The sequence below is a fragment of the Podarcis pityusensis genome (assembly GCF_964106645.2).
Source record: "Podarcis pityusensis genome assembly, chromosome: 5".
NCBI lineage: Eukaryota > Metazoa > Chordata > Lepidosauria > Squamata > Lacertidae > Podarcis > Podarcis pityusensis.
Window position 1 is genome coordinate 42,542,251 of NC_138032.1, and position 25,173 is coordinate 42,567,423.

General features: G+C 45.7%; 1 protein-coding gene across 2 annotated transcripts in view; it reads left to right on the top strand.

Annotated features, from left to right (window-relative positions):
- Positions 1-6,629: 6,629 nt before the first annotated feature.
- Positions 6,630-25,173, top strand: part of LDB1 (LIM domain binding 1) — a 61,473-nt gene continuing 42,929 nt past the window's right edge. Inside the window, exon 1 of one of the 2 annotated variants that reach the window (XM_081007089.1) lies at positions 6,630-7,015. In XM_081007089.1, coding sequence (XP_080863215.1) covers positions 6,991-7,015 — 25 coding nt within the window. In that variant the 5' untranslated portion in view covers positions 6,630-6,990. The remainder of the gene's footprint in view (positions 7,016-25,173) is intronic. The other variant, XM_081007088.1, reaches the window with a different exon arrangement.

The window sequence follows — 25,173 nt, forward strand, 5'->3', positions numbered from 1 at the left end:
GAGTGGGGTGGGAGCAGCATTTTCAGTTTTGCCTCAAGTGGGAAAAACATCCCAGCCAACTTCCCATCCCTGGACCTGAATAATTTCCCCTCACTAGGGACTGGAGCTGTATCCGGCACCAAGGGAATGGTTCTACAAACTAGTTAATCAAGACAACATGGTTAACATAAGCTTTCCTTCTAATTAAAACACATGATTTGGAGAGGGGCGATTGAAGTCAAAAGTAGACAAACTGAAAGAGAATCACAGCAATCCTTTTTACAAATAAGCTAGCAGTCTCTCCAAAGTTTGACCTGGTAAGTAAAAAAAAAGTACTGTATGTTATTCAGGAGAATGGGAGCAGTTGGGTGGCTATATGGAATCTAGAAGGTCTCTTAAGTGATTTCTCCATAGATGCTTTCCTGAACCTCTCTCTTCATATGGCTCCTGGCATCTTCTCCTGCCCTCCCTGCCTGCCAGCCTCAGTAGATTTCCCCCTACCCTCCTCTTTAAGAATACTAATATTAAAAAACTATTTTCTATTGCACACACATGTTCAAGGCAAGGAAGCTGGCACTGCCCTAAATTTCGGAGTCTGAAACCAAAAGCCATGAGCCCAAAGACTTGGTTCCTGCATCAGTAGCCTCATTAATTTTTGTAAGGCATCTTAAATTGTTCTGAATATTCTCAGGAAATTACATTGAAAAGGAATGATACCGAAGAAAGTTGCAACTCCCTAACTGGAAGACACTACATCTATTGAGCAATGTGGCTATTATTTTAAAGTTTCTGTTTTGGATAAATATCCAAGTTTCACCTCTTAGCTCTGTTGCCTGCTACAGTTTAGTGGTACTGTGCTATTGATGTCAGACTGTATATTTTAAAGGCTTTTAATTATACTTCATCTGTTTGTATTGACAGAAATATATGCCAACTCTGTTCCATTTGCACTGGCTAGAATGAGCATCAGAATGTGAAGTTTCTTGTCATTATCAGATTTTATTAGTAAGTGCTCCCTTCTTTTTGTGAATGTGTTCTGTATCCTTTCGGTATTACAGTGGAACCTTGGGTTAAGTACTTAATTTGTTCTGGAGGTCCGTTCTTAACCTGAAACTGTTCTTAGCCTGAAGCACCACTTTAGCTAATGGGGCCTCCGGCTGCTGCCACACCGCCGGAGCACGATTTCTGTTCTCATCCTGAAGCAAAGTTCTTAACCTGAAGCACTATTTCTGGGTTAGCGGAGTCTGTAACCTGAAGCGTATGTAACCTGAAGCGTATATAACCCGAGGTACCACTGTACTTCCTTTCCCTTTGTTCTTTTAGATTCAACATCTAGGAACAGGTTATCTAATATCCTTTGGAAGGCTTCTAGTAGGAATTATCACTACCACCATTATCATAAATAATTATCAAAATACAAATTGCTTTTAGGCTAGAGGGTCAGTGTCTTTCAGAGCACCAACTTATTGAAAGCCAGGGTCTCTTTGGTTCCATCCTCAGCTTTTGCCTCATTCTGATCAACACATGTGAAAATTTAAATAAATCTGCACCACCCTTTGCTCTCTTTTTGGTGATAATTAAGTGACCACTTATCCCCACCCTATCTCCTCTAGTTTTGTTTAATGTCATTCTCTTGCAATAAAAAGAATAAATCAATCTGAATGCACATTTCGCTAACAGCCTGCCTCTTGTAAGAGGTTTTCAGGAAGCAGGTTTGCTCCTCATATCCCTTCCCCAACTCCATATCTGTGAAGTCTTTTTATGTGCTCCATATCTGTGAAGTCCTTGCTGCTAGGTAAAAGCTAATTTATTAAAGAGCTTGGCCATCTGTTAAGAGATCAGATTGTCCCAACCCTCTGGAGAACTGTTACAATAATTTTAAGGTGTACACACATAGTGGGCCATATTCCACAGAAAACCAATCCTTCACCCTTCAAAATTAGGAAATATTTCCCTGAAAAAGTAGGCACTTTACTTTAGCACACTGGACAATCCCAAATCCATATTGTTTTTCCTAATGACCCCAAATATTTCCTCAGCAGAAGGAAGTATATTTGAAAAAAAAACCTCCCCCAATAGTTCTTTTCACTTACAAATCCTTTAAATCATATTATGTATATGAATAGGGTAGGTCTGTGACCTGGATTCAGGAACTAAGGTATTTACCATCTCAAAAGAATGGCCCAGGCTGGCCAGGTAATGCAACCAGTAAAATATTATCAGGTATCTTGACACACAGGAGACAAGTCACACTCAAATTTCTGTTGTAGACCTCCTCTTTTGGTGGCAAGTGTATGAAGCTTTTTGGGTGCCCCCTGGCTAAGGGGCTGGGCAGTTTCTAAAGCCTTTGAAAGTTATTGGACACCTTTGTTCTGGGTCCTCACCACCTACCAAAGGGGGCGAAGAATTCTGTGGCAACAGGTAAATAAAGATCCGCCTTGCTTTCACTGCCTCCTGCCTCCATCCATTCTTCTCTGACTGATAATGGACTTAGGGGACAAGTGGAGTCCCTTGATGGAGAGTTGAGCTGTTAAAGGCAACCCCAGATTTTTCTGTAACAGAATGTTGTGCTCCCCAATAAAATAAATATTGGTTATCCCTGGATAACTGGGGATGTCATCTGCAGGCACATGCATGCCCATAGGCCAAGTGCTGGCAACATGCCTCTAACCACTACACTTGCTTGTTCTCATGGTTCCCATTGCTGGGAAGTTATTAAAATAAATGATAAGTTTGTGGATTTGTATACACCTAAAGGAAAGTACAATATGGTGAATAAAAATACAGTGGTACCTCGGGTTAAGTACTTAATTCATTCCGGAGGTCCGTACTTAACCTGAAACTGTTCTTAACCTGAAGCACCACTTTAGCTAATGGAGCCTCCCGCTGCCACTGTGCCGCTGCTGCACGATTTCTGTTCTCATCCTGAAGCAAAGTTCTTAACCTGAAGCACTATTTCTGGGTTAGCGGAGTCTGTAACCTGAAGCGTATGTAACCTGAAGTGTATGTAACCCGAGGTACCACTGTAATGTAAAAGATGAATCCCACCCACTCCTTTATAGCAATCACACAAAACTATTCCACCCTACCTTTGGGGGATAAACTGTGTCAAGAGATATCACTGAATACCATGAATATGCAGTACTTGGAATTCACCTAGTTTTTTCTTCTTCTTCACTGGTTGCATGACATCTTCCTAAGCAGAAAATTTGAGAATTCTGCCATCACACATAGGGGCACCATCAGTTCAACTTAATAATTAATCAAAGAGTAGATATTTAATTTTTATATAAAGCTGGGGGGAGGAAATAAGCTAGGTTTTTATAGAGTTCCTTCTAAAGTGGCATGAATGAAAAGAAAGGAGCAGGAAAACCTATGGTGAAACTAGAGAAAAAAGCAAAAAAAAAAAGAAAAGCTGCACAAATCTGGTAATGCAGATAATACCAATACGTATAAAGAGGTGCTGTCAAAATTTAGAATTCTGTATTTTAAAAGTACAGCTAAGGAGAAATACTGCCATGTACTAATTAAAAATAACCTGTTTTTTTACCCTAGTACACATTGACACATTGCTGGAATTGGGCTGTGGGAAGCAGTGTGGAGATAACCAAATGAACATATGCTGTTTGTGGCCTAATATAAGGTACTCTGTGCATACAAGCAAGCTGAGGCAGGCTCTGCTTTCCTGTATCTTAAAAGCAGACTTCAAAGTATCCAGCAGGGAATTAATATTGATTGTGTTATTGTGTATTATCTATGTGCAGTCTTGACATGGTCAGAAGTGGTTTAACAGGCTTAATTTCTAAAGATAAATTGCTGGTGGCGCTGTGGTCTAAACCACTGAGCCTAGGGCTTGCCGATTGGAAGGTCGGCGGTTCGAATCCCCACGACTGGGTGAGCTCCTGTTGTTTGGTCCCTGCTCCTGCCAACCTAGCAGTTTGAAAGCACATCAAAGTGCAAGTAGATAAATAGGTACCGCTCCGGTGGGAAGGTAAACAGCATTTCCATGTGCTGCTCTGGTTTGCCAGAAGCAGCTTAGTCATGCTGGCCACATGACCCGGAAGCTGTACGCCGGCTCCCTCGGCCAGTAAAGTGAGATGAGCACCGCAACCCCAGAGTTGTCCACGACTGGACCTAACGGTCAAGGGTACCTTTACCTTTACCTTTAAGTGTGCCTGAGAGCCATATGATATCTACTAGAAGTTTTGCCCCGCTATGGGTGGTATTCAGCTAGGTTTTACTTAGAAAAAGCCCACTGAAATTAATTGGACACTCCTGTAGCATAGCTGTGAACTTTCAGATTTGAAAATAAGGGATCAGCAGCCTCACCTGTCCCAGGGACAGTCTACGGGATATCTAACAATCCGGGATAGCAGCGGGAAACGGCGCTGGAATAAGGGAATTTCCCACACAAAAAAGGGAAGGTTGATAGCTATGTCCTGTAGTGCAATGAGTCAGTGTGTCTGGCTGTTAACCAAAAAGGTTGGTGGTTCCAGCCCACCCAGGGATAGCTGTGGGCAGAATTCCTACATTGCAGAGGGTTGGACTGGATGACCCTCGGTGTCCCTTCCAATTCTACAGTTCTACAGTTCCAAGTTAGGCCCATTAATTTCAGCTGAGTCCACTCAGAGTACAGTACAACATAGTTGAATGCCACCCTATGCTTATATTTGTGGAGCGCTGTTGATGGTTCTTTAGTGCCAAGAGAAATTAATTGAGTACTGCATATAACAATAGTTTTACTCAGAATAGTTCCACTAAAATTCATGAACATGGCTAAGCTAGGTCCATTAATTGCTATTATTTATTTTTAACTTAATTGTTCCAAGACAGAGTCATCGCATTTGAAAAGATATTGGAGCTCAAATTCTGCTCTCTATTTTTTGTGGTCTGTTTCTCTTAATCCATTTAAGATGTGATAAGGGTATTCATATAAATTATGCAGAGGACCAAAAGTCGTAAGAGGTTGAGGCTGCAAATATAGGTCTAATTCTTCAAGTAACCAATATGAAAATCAAATTAATATATATTAAAATAAATTAAAACTGAAGTTATTATTTATAACTGAATGAGAGTCAGCGTAGTATAGTGGTCACTTTGATTAGAACTGGAGAGACCTATGCTGAAATCTTCACTCAGCTGTGAAGCCCACTGAGAACTATAGGGCTATTTCAGTCTAACCTACCTCCCAGGGTTGTGAGGATAACAATGTATGCTGCTTTGTCCGTGAAGGAAAATGGGTTATAAATGAGGCAAATAATTTGAAGAACTGGATTGTAAATTGAAGTAGGAAATTCAACAAGCATACAGTATAAATACAATATAGGAAAAGACTGGCTGGGCTATAGCTTTGCAGATAAAGAATACAGGCATTACAGCAGATCACAAACTACTGTACTTTATAGGAGGCGCTGTCATAAAAAGGCGAAAGCCATTTTGTGTTGCCTTAGTAGAAACATTATAGCCAAGACACAGTATTAGTCCTGCTCTGCTTAACGCTGATTAGGTCTCAGCAGAGCGAAATATGTAAAAATTTGACTGCTTAATGCTGAATATGATGCAAAGGAAAAAATGGAAGATTCAGGAAACAGCATCAGAAACATGATATATAGGAATTTTGAAGGGACATCTTATATTTATCATGTACAGGGAAAAATATATGGAGGTTTCAGACAATGAGTGCTACTCCTGAGCAACTGCCTCTGGAACAATTTTTTAATTTTAATTTTTCACAAAGATTGCTTTTAAAGTAGGAGGATGTGGTTTTTCTTTGATAATAAAGAACAAGATGCCATGCTTATAACTTGTGGGAAGAACCATTTAGGTTGCATTTTCCATCCAGGAATAATTACTTTGGAATACAGGTAAAGGGAGGGGAGGGAATTTTGTGTTGCTTGGTTTGGTTTTTTGATGTGGCAGATCTAACCCCGACTCAGCTCTGAAACGTATTTGCAACCACCAGGGCTTAGTGAGTCCTGGGAAATGTAAAGTAACGATACAAGAAAAGTGTCGCCGCCGAGCATTGCAGAGTGCCTTTCCTTCTTCGCCACTGAGTCATCGTGGCCGGTCCCCACACACCTCATTAGCAGGCCTTGCAGGGTAGGTGGCAGGAAGGCATTGCAGCAAGCGAAACTACACAGGGCATCCAGGGCAGGGCAATGTAGACAAATGGTTTGAGAAATCGGGGAACGTGGGGAGGATCGGTGCAAGAGGCTGGGCCATCTGCAGCAGGGATTTGGTCGGCGAATGAATCCTGCCTCGGTGCAAGGGGGGAGAGGGAATGGACGGCTCCCGAGGATCCTTCTGATTTTGGAACGATTCAGCCCCAGCCACAAGTTCGCGCCTAAGCAAGATGCACGCAACGCACGTGATCCCGTGCTTTTGCACCCCCGGCGCGCACACATGTATATGCAGGCTTGCAAAACATGCCAGCACATGCCACCACACGAGAATACACAGAGCGAGGCGAGCGCGCAGGCAAGTGCGCGCGCCTGCCTCGGCTCCCCTCCCCTCCCCGCGCGAGCCCGCCCAGGGTGGCTGCTGTGGCAGAGATTGGTGTGTTTTCCCCCATCTGCGTCACATGGCTGCCCCTCCCCCCCGCCCGCCTGCCCCTCCCCTCCCTGTCGCGGCTCGGCGCTCGGCTCAGGTCACTTTGACAAGCTCGCGCTCGCTCTCCTCCCCCTCCGCCGAGCAATTAGCATATTAATCAGCCCCCGGGATCGGGATTCGGAGCCGATCGGAGCGCCTCGTCTACGCGCACGGCGGGGCCGGAACGCAGCGTAGCCCAGCCCTGGACTCGCCGAGAGACGCGGGATCGGGCTGCTGCTGCTGCTGCCGCCGCCGCCGCCGCTCCGCTTGCTGCGGTTGCTGCGCTTCCCGGCGGGGAGGCCCCGCGATCGGGGGGCGGCCTTGCCCGAGGGCTCGGCCGGGGTCTCTCTCAGGGCGGCGGATGCCAGGGCCCCGCCGAGCGGGCACGTCGCACCTCCCCTGCGCCAGGCCGGGCATGTGAAGATGTCAGTGGGCTGTGCGTGCCCAGGTGAGTGCGAGCGCTCGGGGAAGCAGGGCGAGGGGAGAGAGGAGGGAGCGGTGGGGCGTACATCCTTCTCGAAGCCTGGGGGAAGCGCCTGCCTCCCTGCCCCTGCCCGGGCCCCTCTGCAACCAGACGGAAAACAACCCCGCAGAAACCTCCTCCCCCCCTCCCCTCCCAAGCAGGGGGAGCAGTTTTGGGGATGGCGGGGTTTCAGCCGAGCATGAGGTGCGGGGCTGTGGGGGAACCTGGCGTTGGCTCGGGATCTGCGCGCGCGCGCGCGTTTGCGGTAGGGCATTTTGCTTGCCACTAGTATAGCTGGTATCTGGCCAGAGAGTGGGGGGCGGGGGGGGGGCTGGCGCGCTGTGCCCAGCGCTGAGGTGAATGCCTGTTGGAGTTGCTCCTGTGATGGGGGAGGGTCTCCGGGACTGGGAGTGGGGCACTGTGCAGTTAAGAGGAATGCTGGGAATGGGGGGGGGGTCGGGCTAGGATAGCTAGATCAACATTACAAAAATAGTTGTGGGAGGGACCTGTGCTCTGTGACAGCAGTGGCTGCGCGGGTACTGCTCTCCAGGGGTGTTCGGTTGTGGGGCGGAGGGTCGTCCTGTGGGGGTTGTATTCAGCAGTGGGGTGCCGATATCCTCAAGGGATGTTGCTTTGCAGCGCGCGAAGGTGTGCGCTTCTTCCGCCTCTACAGGGTTCTGTGCAAACGTCTCTTCCGTTTTTAGGATCACTAATTCCAGTAATTCATAGCCTGACAGTACTCAAGGATGTGGTTTATTGGGGTTCACTCCAGTCTGGTGAGGTTAAGCATTGCCTCCAGAGTTGCTGTGGTTGTGACCATTTCTGGCTTGCCTTGTTCGGCCCAATAAGGGGGATGAGGAAGTTGCTATTTTGGGGGGACGGGGGGGGGGAGGACTGACTATTGCCCTGCAACTGCTCTTTTTGGAGAAACTGTTGAAACTACATGGTTGTTGGGTCTCTCCTCTTTGCTAAGTGCTTTTGAGTTGGAGTAGGGGAAGAGGAGAACTAGCTGGCTCATTAACATAGATTTTTATTGGTTTTAATTTTTGTATTATATTGCAAGTTGCTTTGAGTTTGCATTTCCTTTTAAAAAAAAGATCAACCAACAAGTTTAATAAATAAATAAATAAATTGATTTAGCTGTCAGGCGTTCAGCTCTGTGCCAACATGGGTCTTACTGTGCTATCAGAGTGAAAATTTCCTGATAAGCCTGGGAGTTGCTCCAGAACTAGAGAGTTTTATAAATTCTGGGTGCTCCTCAATATAGTATTATGCCCCACAACCATTGCTCCAGAGCTTTTAAAACACTTGCACGTAAGTTGCCATAGTTGTGAAATGTGAAGCCAAGCAGGGACCCATCCCATTAGTGTTTGGTAAAAGACAGGTGCCAGTCAGGAAGGCTAAGATCTGGGATTGGGTGTGTCTGATAACTGAGGAATTCATTAAGTATTCAAGACTGCTGCTAAGAGGGAGCTGATGGCCATCCTCCATAAAGCATCAAGGATGGGTACTGATTCTCTGCAGACTGTCTGTTCCATTATCAGAACTCTTTGTCTAATGTTATCTCTCTAAATGCCATGAGTGGTGGTGTGGGGTCAAACAGCTTCCCCAGTAGGTTTTCTTCAAAGATGTGTTTGACATGACCATGCTCAACTCCCTTTCCAGCCCCTTTCCTTTTGGAACAATTGCTGCCCGTGGCTCCTCTTCTGCTTCAGCAGCCTGTGACACAATCAAGCAGATTGTGTGGGCGTCACTGAAAAGTTAGGCTGCTTTCAGTAGGGAGCCTGCTTTGCTGCACCCACACAGCCCATGGTTTTTTGGGGAAAACCCTTCACAGCAGAGGCCTAATTTGCCAGAGAGGCTTCACTAATGACCTCCCATAACTGACAGGGAAGTGGCTTGACTGCCTGAGAATTTATACCTCACTCTTAGAGGGGTGCTGCACCCCACACTGAGGTAATGCTAGTGGCCAGGTAATGTCCAACTGCTCCATCTCCCAGTGACACACCAGCCTGACCCAGATTTCCTGAGTGTGGGTCAATTTCCTCCAGTGGGCATGGGCCATTACTGTATATCTCCCAGCACACAGGAGCCTCGCCTAATCTGACATTGGATCCCTGAGACCCTAACCTCTCAGATTCCCTCATTACCCCCTACCTGTTGTCTGCTTGAATCTACTTCCCTGGCTTGCAGCAATCTCTGTTTCTAAACAACCCCCCTTCCCTTCCACTTCCCTTCCCCCACAACCTCCTCCTCCATCTCCCGCTGGAAGCTGCCAGAGCAGCGGCTGCTTCCTCAAGCAGAAAGTCACGTGTTCTCCCTCCAAAGCCAGGCCAAACATTTAAAGCACCAGGCACAGCGTGGGTTTCTTCTCCCTCTCCTCCCTCCAGGCATTCCTCCTTATCTAGCCCTGCATTGGCCCTTCCCGTCTGCTTGCCAATACAAGTGGGGTGGGGTGGGGGGCAGCCAGGGTACTCCATGTCCCAAGGAGCCTGCAATCTGCCTATAAAAAAACAGGGCTGCTGCTGCTGCTGCATAATGCCTGGCTTTTCATAGAGGATCTTGCATTAAGCAAGATGAAGATTGATCCTCTCTGCATCCTTAGCTACCGTACATGGCACTCCTGTTTTCTTTCACATTCAAGGTTGGACCTGTGCGTACCAAGGGGCTTGTTAAAATCCCAGCTCCCCAAGGTGTGCACAAGACAACAAATGCTGTGTTGTAGCCATGTCTTGTCCCAGGTGTTTCTAGATAGCATCTTACAAATGGCCTGGGGTTCAGAAGGCCCCGTAGGAGAACCAGGTCCCCCTGCTAGAATGGGCGCTGGCTATTTCCAATGGCTTCAGAGGGGAAGTAAGCAGCCATGGTTGTGCCTCCGTGCATGTGCATCTTTTTTCATGCTGCAACTGTAGTTTTCCCCATGATTTTGCTCCTAGGAGCCCATAACAGACTGTTTATCGGAATATAGAACAAACAAGCTCTGGTTCTGGCCTCCTGCCAGCTAGAAACATTTAATGAGCCTCTCGTGTGGCTGCTCTTATGGAGGGGGGGGGCTGCATTAAGTTGGAGGAGTTTCCAGCTGTGGGTGTATTTGCCTTTAAAGGGGAAGCCATGGCATTTGTAAGTTAGAACAAAAGGGTTGCTTCTATAGGGCATTTCTCCATGTGGTGTAGCTCTGTATTCCTTCCATTTTCTCTAGGACAGAAAGCAAGACTAGTGCCTCACACGCATCCTGTAGACCAGAGGGAAATACCTGATTCCAGTGTGCTTACTGAGTCTCTTGCCTTGCACCAATCCTTCCATGCCTTTTTCCAAATTCCTCCCAATTTCCCAGAAGCAGACATCCTTCTTTATTTTTTTAAAAAAGTGGGGGGTGGCTATAAAATGTATGATGCAGGAGAGCCTGATGGAAAGCAGGAATGTGTGTGTGTAATGATGATGTTGGTGCTGGGTGTGATGTCTCACTGCCACAGCTGGGCCTGCAGGGTTGTGTTATGCCGTGCGTTGTGTACCATATGTTGACTTCCATTATGAAAATTCTTGTGTGATCAGGACACCGCAGTAGTTTGTGCAAATAAATGTGCTTGTATATATGTTATAAAGCTGTTTCCTATGAAGCTGCAATTGTTCAGATAAACAACTCTGCTTCAGAAAGGACTGGAAATGTTTAGTTTTGTAAAGGTGTTGTGGTTTTGCAGCTGAAGATTGGCTGATAAACCTGAGTCCCTGGCTTCTCCATTGGTATATGGCATGGTTCACTTGCCAACACCATTTTGATCCCACCCCCTCAAGGAGTACTTTAGGGCATCCACAAAAATAATATATTGGCTTTTCTCAGTGTAGTAGTGCTGGACATAGTGATACAGGGCCCTGCAGAAGCCCATTTGGCTTTCTTGGAGAGATTTCACATTTTTTCCCTTTGTTATAGACAACAGTCACTCATTGGGTTAATAAGGAGAACCCAGAAGATGTTCCTCCCATACAATTCCTTCCCATGTTTTCTCTGCTGTTTGCTTTTTCCTTTCTTCATAAAGGCATTTATACCCCACCCTTTAGCAAAAAAAGGCCCTTGAAGCGTCTTACAAAAATCAGTACCAAGTTCTTTCTAATGGTGGTTTTTAAAAACTGGCATATGAAAATGTTCTTTTGTTTTTTTCTTTGACTTCCAGTGCAGTTGCAACACAAACATTTCAGCGGTTGCTATTGTCTCACCTGGTGCAGAAAAGTGCTTTAGAACATAGCTGGGGATAGTATGAAGTCCTGCCTTTCTGCATTGCTTACCTTGCAGCTACCTGTTTACACTTCTTCCATTACCTGTAACACAATCCCTAATGTTATTATTTGTCCAACAGTTGGCATTAGCCTTTTTTTGTTTTGTTTCACTCATTAAATTTTAATTTCATTTTATTTATGGCACTTCTCAGATTTTCCAAATTTGTAAAGCGGATTGTGGGGGGTAGGATACCTGACACTGCTCACTAGTTCTGTGCCAGGGACTGGGCAGCTCTAATGTGCCACCCACTTCCACCTTTCCTCTCACATTCCAGGACAATAACAGTTTGGAACTACAGTGATAATCTCACTCTTAGCTGATTGCAGAAGAGCAGCGCCTCAGTAGCACTAAAGAGCCATAATGAAGAAGCACCTTGGATCATTGCAATGCTCTATTTGCATTTTCCCACACCTGCAAAGAATAATTTTGTAAGTGGTTTTTCCGGAAATAGGAATGCAGGACATGGAACATAGGAAGCTGTTGTATATACTGAGTCAGACCATTGGTCCATCTAGCTCAGATGTTGCACTGACTGACAACGGCTTCCTAGAATTTCAGGCAGGGAGTCTTTCCCAGCTCTACCTAGAGATGCCAGGGATTGAACCTGGGACCTTCTGCATACAAAACAGATTCTCTGCCACTGAGCTATGGTCCTTCCCATTTAAGGCAGAGGTGGAATCCTTCCCTTCCCATTACTTTCACAAGTCAGTGTTACAGCTGATGGAGACTCTATTACTGATTTCTGAAGGTGACTTTGCACAAGAAAATGGGAACCAGGTGGCCAAAGACACTTGGTTAAGTGGGTTTGTTCTGCAAAGGAGATGCTACTTATAGTCATACCTTGGATCTTGAACGCCTTGCGACTCAAACGTTTTGGCTCCCGAACGCCGCAAACCTGGAAGTGAGTGTTCTGGTTTGCGAACGTTCTTTGGAACCCAAATGTCTGACATGGCTTCCGTGGCTTCTGATTGGCTGCAGGAGCTTCCAGCAGCCAATCGGAATCTGCGCCTTAGTTTCCAAACATTTTGTAAGTCAAACGGACTTCCGGAACAGATTCCGTTCGACTTCCGAGGTACGACTGTATAATGGTTCATATTGCCTCAGAATTATTCTCTGTTCTGAGCCCTTCATCCATCAAATGTTGGCTCTGTTCTGAGCCCTACATCCATCAAATGTAAGTAAATACAAATAGGTTATGATTGCTTTGTTTCCCTTCTCCTACAGAATTTAGAACAGGGGTCAGCAAACTTTTTCAGCATGGGGCTGGTCCACTGTCCCTCAGACCTTGTGGGGGGCCGGACTATATTTTGAAAAAATAAATAAAAAATGTTCGAATTCCTATGCCCTACAAATAACCCAGAGATGCATTTTAAATAAAACCACACATTCTACTCGTGTAAAAACACCAGACAGGCCCCACAAATAACCCAGAGTTGCATTTAAAATAAAAGGACACATTCTACTCATGTAAAAACACGCTTATTCCCAGACCGTCTGCGAGCCAGATTTAGAAGGCGATTGGGCTGGATATGACCCCCGGGCCTTAGTTTGCCTACCCATGATATGCTTGAGCAAGGAAAAGGGAGAGAAGCATTCTGTTGTGGGAGCACTATAGTGGCAGAGTGATTGGAGCTGGGGGCCAAATAATCAACTTGGGTAGAGCTCAAAAGTTCTCCCATTACCCCTGAAAGCTCAAACCAAAAGCCTCTTTGGTTTCTGAATTTTCAGCAGTCTTTCTCCGCAGTTGTGAGGACCGGAAACTTGATTTTAAAAAACAAGAACTTTATGAAAGCTGAGATGCCCAGTCCAGATACCATGCAATATTGATAGTACTATTGTATTTGTCCTGTCAGAGCAGTTTTTCCTTAGGCATTGAACACTTCTGCCTTCCCTCAAAGGGGAAGTACTGCCTAATGAAATTATGAAGTGCAGTAGAGTAGTTCCTGGTTCTTCTCCATTTGAATCATCACTGAATAGTCAGGCTATTTATTAGGCTACATAGGATTTAAAGTGCTCCAGATATCCAAATGGCCTCAGAGCACATGCACAGACCCTGATTCCATGACTGCTGGCTGACTGGAGATTGTCACAAAACTTGTGGCCAGTGTTAGAAACTGAGATAGAAATGGCTCCTGGGACCTGGGTTGTGGGCGCCTAAACAGAATATCTAGTGTGGCCATTTGGTGGTGGTGGGGAAGTCGGCAATGCTTTTTATTTATTATTTTGTTAAGCATGAACTAATGTGCAATTCACATAAGTGACATATTGTTAATATCATATTTTTAACAGAAATTGTTAATACATGTTTAATTTGGTGTTTACAATAAAAATATTGGTACTATACTTCGGTTTTCTAAACACTACTCTTTATTACTAAACTCCTTGACATATTGTCTATCCTAAACCTTAACATATACTTTGAGCCTTCAAAGCACATGCAAATGGAGAATCTTTAGATGCAAAATGCACCTTGTGCCCTGCTAATTTCAAACCCTGCATGTAGCCAGGGATGGCGTCTGTTGGGTTTGTGTGTTTGAAAAAGAGGGGTGGTGGCAGCTGTTCAATAGATATTTGAAATTCCTCCTATCTTGTGGGGTTATTCAGTGCTGTGAATACTTCCCACAAATATCTGTTGCTGCTAAAGAGTCTGGGAATTTGCTTCATGCTAACTTTCTGCCCCTCTAATCCAGGGTCCACAGCTAACAATCCCAAAGACCCCATATTACCTTTAGGCTACTGTCAGATGCTTTCCATGAAGATCAAGGTGCTACTAAGTATAAACAATAGGCAGATGTTGCCTCTGACTCCCAAGGGATTATTGCTGAAGGACATTCTCTTGTGCAATTCACAATTCCAATTTAGAATTGGAAAGTCTTCTCTTAACCCTTTGGAGTAACTGGTCAGGGATGCTTGCATGGCAAATGGAGAAGTTAGTTGTGAGTTGAAGAAACAGGGCAGGTACCACATGGTGGCTTCAAGGACATTAAGTATAAGATGGAAGAGGCATCAGTGGTGCTCCTTACTGGAGCGAAATACACTGCTGGCCAGAATGAGAGTATTTTAGTAGCATTATAGCAGCAGGAAATTGGGTCCTTTTAGTAGACACTTGTAGAAAGACAAGAAAGAGGTGGCAATGGACATTCCCAGTGGGGAGAGGAAACCACTGCAGTAGCAACTTTGTAGTCACAACCTGGAATTTAATGTACAGTAGATAGAAACACAGTTGTCTGCTGATTACATGGAGATAAGGCCAGAATGCAGGTACATTCTCTCTGTCTCTGTCTGCCTGTCTGTCTTTCTCACAGAGAGAGTATTTCTCTTTCCCAAGCTCTTGAGCAGCTCTTTTTCTCTTTGCAAAGGATGGAGTTTTCAAGTGCATGCAGAGATCAACATGTTTCACTCGGGTAGCCTTCCTATGCCAATCTCTAATATGGAAAATGTGGGTGTAGCCAAACAAATAATCAAAAGTATTCATGGGATCTGTTAGGTCCACATGGGTCTGTGATTGTCCATCTGCTCCAAGAGACATAGTCAACAGAGGAAGCCACTTTACACTGAAACAGACCACTGGTTCATCTAACTCAGCATTGCCTACCCTGATTGGCAGTGGTCCTCCTGGGTTGCAGGCAGGGGACATTCCTAACCATTCACAGAGATGCCTGGGACCTTTTACATGCTCTATTATGAACCATGGTCCTTCCCTCGACATGACTAGGGCTGTATGATTAATTATGTTGTAGAGTAACCAGGAACTGGAAAATTCAACACAATTCATGGATGTGAAAGAACGTAGGAGATCCATGAAGCAGAAATTGTGGAGCCTCCAAACAGGATGCCAGATGTGACTTCATGAGGCTGGAAACAGAATACTGAACTAGACTTAAGCTAATGATGCTACTGCAGTTCGTTTGTCTCAGCAGTGGATGCTGGAAAGAGATGACAGGATGCAGAGGGAACTTTCTTATTGTGCAAGCTAGGAAGGGGTGGAAGATGCTGGTAGGGATTGTTTTCAGACGAAGATAGGAGGTTCTAGGCAGGGCTGTTGCTGCACCTGGATGCAGTAAGGGTGGGCAGTGAGAAGCAGTAGTGAGAGATTGCTTGATGGAGCCCGTGGGTGCTGAGTGGGGGCAGGAGCAGTGGATGCCTGGTGGGGGGCGAGTGAGCTGCTGTGTCATACTGGGCCATGATTGGTGCTTTTCCTGTGTGCACTCAGAACTGAAGCAGGAGTTAATTGGGAGCCGTCACATGCTGGGTGCATGTGAGCCCTTGCCAGCCACGCTGCGGCATCTAGCTCTGCTCTGCCGCTCGGCTGCCCAGGGAATTCACCAGCCAACCAGCTCTGAGACAAACACAAAGAAACCTCCGTGCTGCCAGCCTGGGGGCACACACTGCGCAGCCTGGGCATGCACCAGCCTTGGGAATAGGGAGGGGGCAGGCAGGGCCTTGGAGGGAGAACTGCAGGGGGCAGGATATGCTTCCTACTGGGGCAGGCTGGGGCTGGAGTGAAATTGGAATTCCCCTCCACCACCCGGCAGCTCCTGCCGTCATTCAGACATTGCTTTCAGCAGGAAGAGTCTGCTGCGTCTAAACTCACTCGCAGCTCCCTTCACAATCAAGCCATCTGCCCTGCATGTTTTGAGAGAGGAACTTTCCTAATGCATGCGCTCTTCCTCCACAGTCTGTAAGATGGAGCTTTTTTCTTGCAATAGCTGGGGAGGAATTACATGTCATGCACAACTGCACATAACAAAACACTATTAGGGTAAAGTAGTTTCAGGAGGGAGGCTGGTTCCAGAGAAGAGGCAGGGAGGCACGAGGAGGAAGTGGGTGCTTAACCCTTCTCCCAGCTGTCATTTTTCTGTTGCAGCTTCTGCCTGCCCCCCCCCCCCCGGCCACTATTCCTATGGGCTTCCAGACACATGTTTGCAAGGATGATCTTGCTTTTGGACCAATGTGGGGCAGCAGCAGGTCAGGGGAGCTGCATTAGGAAAGTGTCAGGAGGGGGAAGTGCTAAAGACACTCCACCATCCCAGTGCTCCAGTTTGCCTGCCCACCCCTGAAGGTGCTTTGCTCATGAAGTTTTGTTATGCATTTTTTGGGGGGAAGGGCAACGTGTATCTCTACCCTTGCAGATGACGTTGGTAAGTTTTGCCATGTGGCCCCAACATACACACTGGAAAAGAATGGAGTAGAAGACAGTTCTAGAAGTGCTCCTATGCAGAGATTAGGGCAAGGGGCTTTGTGAGTCCTATACACGATTGCATGTGGAGGGAGACTCCGCATTAGAGGTAATAAGCAAGTTGGAAGACCTGTGTGAGGAAAAATCTGCACGTATCTTCTGCCAAGATGTGGAAGCAGCATCCTCCAACCCAAATAAGCAGGTTGCAGTTACTTGAGGTTAATTTAGCAAGCCCAGTCAGGAGGGCCCCCCAAAGTTACCCTTGCTGCTGAAGAGCAGCTTCCGTGGAATATGAAAGGATGCATTAGGCACTCAGCTGCAGGTTAGGCACTGTCTGCACACGGATGCTGAAGATACACGAGGCTATGCAGGGCGTAATGGAATAATAGCAGGTGGTGGTTTAGACCGGCTGATGGGATGACAAGCCACACCCCTAGATCATGTCCCACATAAGGCACCTGAAGGAATAACATTTTTTTTGAGCCAAGCCTTTTCTCTTCCTCCTCACCTGGATTTTACTGGCAAGTTTCTCCCCCTCTCCACACCTTGTGCTTTGCCTGGGACTGTGCACCCCACCCATCCCCATGGTGCCTGGGCACCCATCCCTGTGAAATGAATCCCTTCATGGCTTGTGGGGGGGGGGGAACAATTAGGCTTCTAAAGGAGGTGAGTCACAAGTATGATTCTGTACTTGTGGGTGGGCTCCGTTAGGTATCTCCAAGCTAAGCTGCCTACTTTACTGGCTGTTGCTTTTTGCACACCATGGTACGGGTGCAATTATTTTGCCTGGTATATTCTGTTAGGGATGTTCAGCTGCCAAAGATACTGTTTTACTGCAGAGGTGCGCAGACCTCAGGCTTTCAGGGTCCATTTTGTTTTCCACTAGAACCCACCAGCCAGAGCCAGGTGAATAAGAGTGTCTCATGCAGGTGGCTGAGAATTACGGTAATTGGCAGAGGTTGCCTTTGAGCACATGCTCAGTCCAGGAATATTATCAGAACCAGAACCAAGATCACATCTTTTCACACACAAAAATCACCCCTGGTCTCTCACCAGTGGGGAGTGAGGGGAGGGGGAGCTTTGTTGTTGTTCTTGGATAATTGGGAGTTTTTGCTGATCTACTCCAAATAATACAGAGATCTACCCGTAGAATCCAACCTACTTTCTGCCCACCTATGCTTTACTATAAGTGGTTATCTTCACTGTTAGGTCCCTTCCACACTTCTACGATTCATTCTGTACACCCAGTTGGTCATAAGGGTGGCCCAGGATGCAGCTTTCGTTTGCCTTCTGTCCTGCTGGAGGGAGGGAGGGAGGGCCCAACAGTTGGAATGAAAGCCTAGTGTTAACCCTAGCAGATCTTTTTGTCTAGTCTGGAATAACCCTTTGGTTATGCACCAACAGGGTCACTAATGTGGGTTCAGATCCACTCAGTTCACTAGAATGAATGAACAGCATGTGGTGGAAAGCATTTGACCACGTTTTTAGCACTTTTGAACTATGCTGGCTGCTAGTACAGTGAGCTAAAGTGTTAAGAGGTAACTACTCTACATTTAGTGATCTTAATTATGGGTCTGTAAATGATGGTGGGGAAGTTCTGCCACCCTTTCCTAAACCTCAGATGCTCTTAGAAACATAGGACGGGAGTTGACCTAATTGTCACCTAGTTCATTTCTGCTCTGGGACATGATATTCCATATCAGCAGTGTGCCAAAAACTGTCTATATGTATACATACATACATAAATGTATACATACATACATACATACATGTATATGAATATGGAAACTTCAAGGCAGCTTATTTAAGCATTTCACACTTTTACAGTTATTAAAATTATTTCTTACATTTAACCTAATTTTCTTCCTTGTACTTTAAGAAAAATTCTTATCTTTCTTGCTGCTGAGGCTGAAATGATCACTTTAGATCATTTTAGACAATACAAAACAGTGAGCCTATTTCCGCTCCTTTGATATTTTCCTCAGGCTTGAAGATACCCCATTGATTCAGCCTGTCCTAAGTGTGATTTGCATTTTAAACTGTGATTCTATAAACATTTATCTGGAAGTAAGCACCACCAAACACAAGTGAACATGCACAGGATTGCATTGTCAGGCTGCAGTTCAGTGCACATTATGTAGGTGTGAGCTTTGTGTAACCCAGTAGGACTTTTTTAGACTAATAATTTTAGCCTTTGCAGATCAAGGACCCATATGCAGAATAATATGTTTTGCATCTCCACTCATCTCTCTCTCTCTTCAAAAACCCTGAAAAGAATTGTGGTGGCATGACTCACCAGTTAAAGTCAGATCTTAGGCCTTTAATCATTTTTGTAGCTCTCTTCTGACTCCTTTCCATCTTCTTGTCAACACCCTCCTTGAATTGTGATGCTCAGAACTGTTGCCTCCATGTGAGCAATGTATTTTTCCTGGCCTCAAAGCCTTGTCCTTTGTGGTTTTCAGAGACTTTCTGAGCTGGAGTTTAACTTTCGTTAGTTGGTAATCTAAAATAAAAGTCCACCATGGAATAATTTCCTCATGTGTGATGCACATTCTGACTTCCATTGCATCTGTTTCCCACCCATTCCTTTTCATTGCACAGAGTGTTTAAATTCTGCATAAACTTACAGTGGAGCCTGCGATCATATTGTGGGAAGGTGTGAACAAGAGAAATTGCTACCTGAGCATAACTCATGCTTCATACAGCAAAATTACCTATACTTTGGTCAGAATCTTGCTCAGGATGCATTCCCTCCTAAAACTGTCAGTGTGGTTCAGTGAGGTCAAAGGCAGAGTGGAATTAGCTTTGTAACCTCAGCAACTTGACCCTTCCTGACCCAGAACATCCCATAGGGGATTTAAAAGGGTGAGGGGAGGAAATCTCTGTTTACAAAATCCAGTTTGTGGGTACTTTGACTGCAGGCTCATCCCCAATTTTGTTCATTTCCCAGAACTGCCTGGTTTCTGAAACCACTCAGCTTTATTCAGAGCTATTCATACATTAGCTGAAGTTGTCCTGTCATAGACAAGTTGGCTGAGGACTAAGAGCCCTGCTTTGTTCTTTCCTAGGGAAGCCCTATATCAGGGGTAGCCAACACAGTGCCCTCCATATGTGGCTGGGCTACAGCTTCCATTATTGCTTATCCTTGGGTTTGCTAGCTGGGGCCGACAGAAGTTATACTCTATGGTAGTGTCTCATACCAAATGTAATTGAACTGTGAAAAAGACTCTATAAACTGAAAGTAGAGATGCTGTATATACTTTAGCTTGTTTATTTGTTTGTTTTGTAACACAATAAAATCTTTAATAAAAAACAATTATTATTTTTTAAAGAAGGGCACCACTTTAGCTGCATCTGCCTTATATCATCTAAATCATGTTGGTGGAATTTGTGCTCTGTATGTTCTACGCTGATCTCTGTTTCCTGCCAGTTTTTGGTGAGACTCTCTACTGGTTTTATTCATGTTCTAGCAACACAGTATTTGCTCCGTAGTCATTCTGGACAGGGACTAGGTGTCAGCCACGTTATTGCTGATTTAAATTCGCCTCTCTTCACCTGTAGGTTGGGCATTCCAGATAACAGAGTCTCCACCAGCAGGGAGTCATGTCTTTTGCCACGGAGTATATGCAATAGTATTCAATAAATAAATTTAAAGGTGACAGGAAGACTAAAGAGACTGGGTGGGGATGAGCACTTCAAGGATTGGAATGCCACTCACTCAAAGAAAGAATGGAAGAGGCTTGGAGAAAGTTGAGGACTGAGTGGTGTGCTTGGATTCTGTTGTATGTGCACTCTCATGCTGATAGGATAAAAGATATGGGTCATCCTACATATTTCTTTTGGTCTGGATTGGATTGGAAAATGGATTGGCTGAGCCCAGTGTAGACTCCTAATCTTTATTACCCCTGCTGCAAAATGTGAGTAATAACGACCTACCTCACAAAAGTGTTGTGGGTGGACATGGTACGGACTGCAAAGCTGCTGGCAGCAGAAACACTGCAGCACAAGGGAAAACAAAAACAAAACAGCTCCTACTCATTTTACAGCCAATATGAAGAGTTCTGGAAAGGCAGCAGGAACTCCCTTTTCTCTAGCCCAGCCGGGTGTTGAGTAAGATAATGCCTTTCAGTTGTTTGCTCTATGGGCAAGGGCAAAAGCTGTGTTAAGCTATGCGCCTCTATTAATATGTGCATAAAAGAGGCCAAGAGAAGGATGTGTTTTAAAAGTTCTTCCAGCTGTGCATCTCATTGGAGATCAGATCTCATGCAGTTGGAGGCTATACAGTGGTACCTCGGGTTACAGATGCTTCAGGTTACAGACGCTTCAGGTTACAGACCCCGCTAACCCAGAAATAGTACCTCGGGTTAAGAACTATGCTTCAGGATGAGAACAGAAATCACGTGGTGCTGGTGTGGCAGCAGCCAGTGGCGTAGCGTGGGGGGTGCAGGGGGTGCCGGCTGCACCGGGCGCAACATCGGGGGGGGGGGCGCTCGCACTCGCAGCTCTCTGCCCCTACCTGGCTCACTCACTCTCTCTCACTGCAGTGCTGGCTGTGCGAATCCGATCCAAGCCGCTGGGTCGCCGCCCACTGTGGAGGGGGTGGGTGCCAGGCGTGCGGTGCGGAGAGAGAGCGAGGGACTATCTGGGGGAGGGACAGTGCAGCGGCCGCCCAGCGCAGCGCTGAGTGCGGGAGAGAACCACACCAGACCAGCCCAGGCAGCAGCAAGAAGAAGCTGGCAGCGGCGGCAGGTTAGGGGTTAGGGGGCGCAAATTACTTGCCTTGCCCCGGGTTAGGGGGCGCAAATTACTCGCCTTGCACCGGGTGCTGACAACCCACGCTATGCCACTGGCAGCAGCAGGAGGCCCCATTAGCTAAAGTGGTACCTCAGGTTAAGAACAGTTTCAGGTTAAGAACAGACATCCAGAACAAATTAAGTTCTTAACCCGAGGTACCACTGTATCTAAATAACCTAGCCAGCCACATTGGTCTTTCCTGTTCTGTCCATGAGAACACTAACTCATGGATAAGTGGCTTCCCCACTGCTGGTAGAATGCGTAAATGGCATTAAGGTTCACAAGAAAAACTAACACTGATGCAGCTTGGATTGTTCAGTTCACACTGGAGTTACCTAGCACAGAAGTATCACCAATAGCTGTTGCCTGCCATAGCTCAATGGTAGAGAATATGCTTTACATGAAGAAGGTTCCAGACTCAATCCTGAACATATCCAGGTTAGGGCTGGGAGAGAAATCCTTGCCTGAAATCCTGGAGACCCACTGCCAGTCAGTGTAGACAGTATTGTGCTAGATGGACCACCAATAGTCTGACTATTGGGAGGTTCCTGTGCATTGCCAGTCCTGTTCAGCCTTGCTGCCTCCCGGAATCCCCAGCATGGCAGGCTCCCATTAGGGCTTAGTTTTCACTGAGATGTGAACCTGTGTTTGGGCTGTACCACTTCAGACTATAGGTGGAGGTTCACATGACCGAATGCTCTTCCAGAAAAAAAGGGGTATGTGTGATAATAACTGCCCCAAATATGTCTAGATGGCAGGGGAAAAGCTTAGAAGCTCCTCATTCTTATGATTCCTAGAGGACCCTTAAGGCTTCTACCTCTTAAGGCTTCTCCCCGCCCACCTAAAAACCAAAAACAAAAAACCCAACAGCAGCTGGGGCTGCTAAAGCCTTTCAAGATATGTAAAAAGGAAACACTCTTCTGAAGATGCAGAACTCTTAGTTGACTGGCTTAACTCCATTAGATGCTCCCCCCAAATGTGTGCTATTACAGAATCTCCAAAAAAAAATAAAAAATGAGTTGACTGGGGATGAGGAAAGGAATTAGAATGGCATAAGGGGGAAAGAGGACAACTTGTACAGCAAAACCAAATGAAAATGCAGCTGCTTGCTTACACCTGAGTCCCAGTTTCAATTTGCAGAGGTTTCTTTTCAGAGGGGAGGGAGGCTGGGGATCCTATTTAATAATCAAGGTGCCTACTGCAGCATGTATCTGGCCTGAGACAATCCAGAACTGGCAGTTGCTCTTGCTTTTTAAGTCCATATCTTAAAGGCAAATGCCATAACTCTTCCCTTCTAGGTATAGCAGCGTGATCCTTTCATCTCTTGTCTTGGAAATTTCAGCTGACCAAGTCTGTGAGCGTTCCTTTCCTTGCTAGAGGCCAAAGGTGTGTGTTGGCTGCTTTTGAAACACAGGCTCTTTCCAGCAACGTAGCTTCTGGAGAAAACTAGATTCACAACAACTAGTGTCCAGTGGGACTGGCAGGATAGACGGCAGGGAGACTAACAGCAGGTAGAGTCGGAGCCAGTGAGAGGCAGAGCCACCCCATGGCTGGTTGTAAGGTAGCTGAGGGCAGACTGCAGTTGGTAAGGCAGTGCTCCTTTCACCCATATTGACCAGTGTCCACTGACAATTAGATTGTTTCCTATACAGTGGAACCTTGGAAGCCAAATGCCTTTAAATTCAAACATTTTGGTTCCTGAACCTGGAAGTGATTGTTCCAGTTTTTGAACGATTTTCAGAAGCTGAACGTCTGGCGTGGCTTCCACAGCTTCTGATTGGCTGCAGGACACTCCTGCAGCCAATCAGAAGCCATGCTTTGTAAGCTGAACGCTTTGGACTTCTGGAACGGATTCCGTTCGACTTCCAAGGTGTGACTGTACTTGTATCCTGCTGGTCCTATAGTGAGCTCAGAGCAATAGTTTAACCCCACAACAACCCTGTGAGGAAGATCTGGCTTGTAGAGAGTGACTTTCCTGGTAAACTTCATCCCTGAGTGGGGAGGCGATTCCAGATTTCTCATGTTCAAACCCAGCACTCTGCTGCATCACACTGGCCCTCTAGAGAAAAACAAAGAATAGTTTTGTAACTGCAAGCAGGCTCTAAATTGCTTCCTGGCTGAGAGGGGCCGGAGTGTTATGGAGTGCTCCTGTTCTCAGCATGGACAGCTTCATTGATTACCGGGGAGGCTGAGTGGTGGCTGTAGTGATGAAGAACAGAATTATTTGCCTGAGCCATGGGAAGCAGATACCATGGTTTGCTTCAGGATTTTTCTGCATGTACCCATAACTTCTGTGACTCTTCTTCCTGAGGAGCAAGCAAAGAATTTTTTGGGGTTAGAACATTTTACTGTGGTGTTTATAGAGATCAGGGTAGAAGGACAGAGGTACACACTGCTCTGAACTTCTGGTATTATGCTGACAGGTGCCATTGGCCATTATGAATGAAACAAATCCCCTTTCTTTGCCTCTTAATGGTGAAAGGACCAGCTCAGTGTATTACCAGGAACAGTGTTGAAGACTGTGCTGGGGCTCTTAGCCCTTTAGTGTCAAGAGCAAACCAGGAAAAATGTATATAAAAGCACAGATGCAGATGTGGTGGTTGTGGAAACTGTGCTTGTTTATTTGAGATGTTGGTGGATGAATTTGGCTAATCTCTCTTCATGTTAAAATACAGTTATTTCTAATCAGTAGAAGTGTTTTGGTGTGGTTTCGCAGCTCACTGTGCAAGGCAAGCCACCCAGGGAGCCTGTTCTTCTTTCTCTCTCTCTCTCTCTCTCTGTGTGTGTGTGAGTGAGAGAGAGAGAGAGAGAGAGAAGTTGGAGGAGCTTGTTTAGGTTTGAGGACAGCTCATGATGGTCAACTGTGCCCTGCCATCAGTATTTCTCATTCACTCTCTTTCTTGCAAGGATTCTGCAGGATCAGTGGTATTGGACACAGAATGCAAAGCATCATTCCATCTTAGATGTATTTCCTTGCTGGAATTTCCCCTGCTTTCTCCTAGGAAAAAAAACCTGGTACCTTGTTGGGATGAGTGTAATCTGCTTCTCCTAGCAAAGTCACTAAGCATTTAATCCTACCAGCCAACAGAGCTTCCCCAGTGTCCCAGTTTAAACCACCAGCCTTTTGTGTGTCTGGCAAATTCAAGTTCACTTTCAGAAGTTGACTCTCAACCAGTATTAACTCGATAGTTTCCTTTGCACAGAGAGCATCACTCACTTCTGCAGCAGGCACATTCCTAATAAATGTTAGCTGTGTTCAAGCAACGTGAGTTCCAGTGTTCAACAACATGGGAGCAAGGAGGAGAGCCACAACAAGTAGCCCCATCCCTAGGGTGGCATGTTCCTCTCCTGACATACAGGTGAATGTCTATAGGGAGGGGGGCCTTCACAGGTGTGTGCAAAGGTCCTTTCCCTACAGTCTTTTGTGCTGTACCTGCAGATGTTGGGGGAGGAGCGTGTGACCCTGGAGGTGGGGCTACTTGGTGATATATATATATATATATATATATATATATATATAATGTATTATATATGTATATTATATATTATATATGTATTTGGTTTCACAGTTCACTGTGGGGAAAAAATATAATGATTTTTATTACAGATTTCTTAGTTTACAAAAATATGTGTATTGTCTTATTTCGAGCTGTGTTTTCTACAGATCAGTTTCATTTGTTGTGAGACATTAGTGTTGTATGCAGTATTAGGCTGAGAAGAAAAGAGGGGGAAAGAGGGGGAGGGTGGAGAGGTGAGTGGGGTGGGAATGCTTCATTATTCTATTTAGGGGGGGGGGTTGTGTCAGTGTCCCTTGTGTGGTCCATTCTTGTTGAACACTGGAACTCATGAACACCCAAATACTGTAGGACTTTTGTTACATTTTTGTGACTCTGTTAT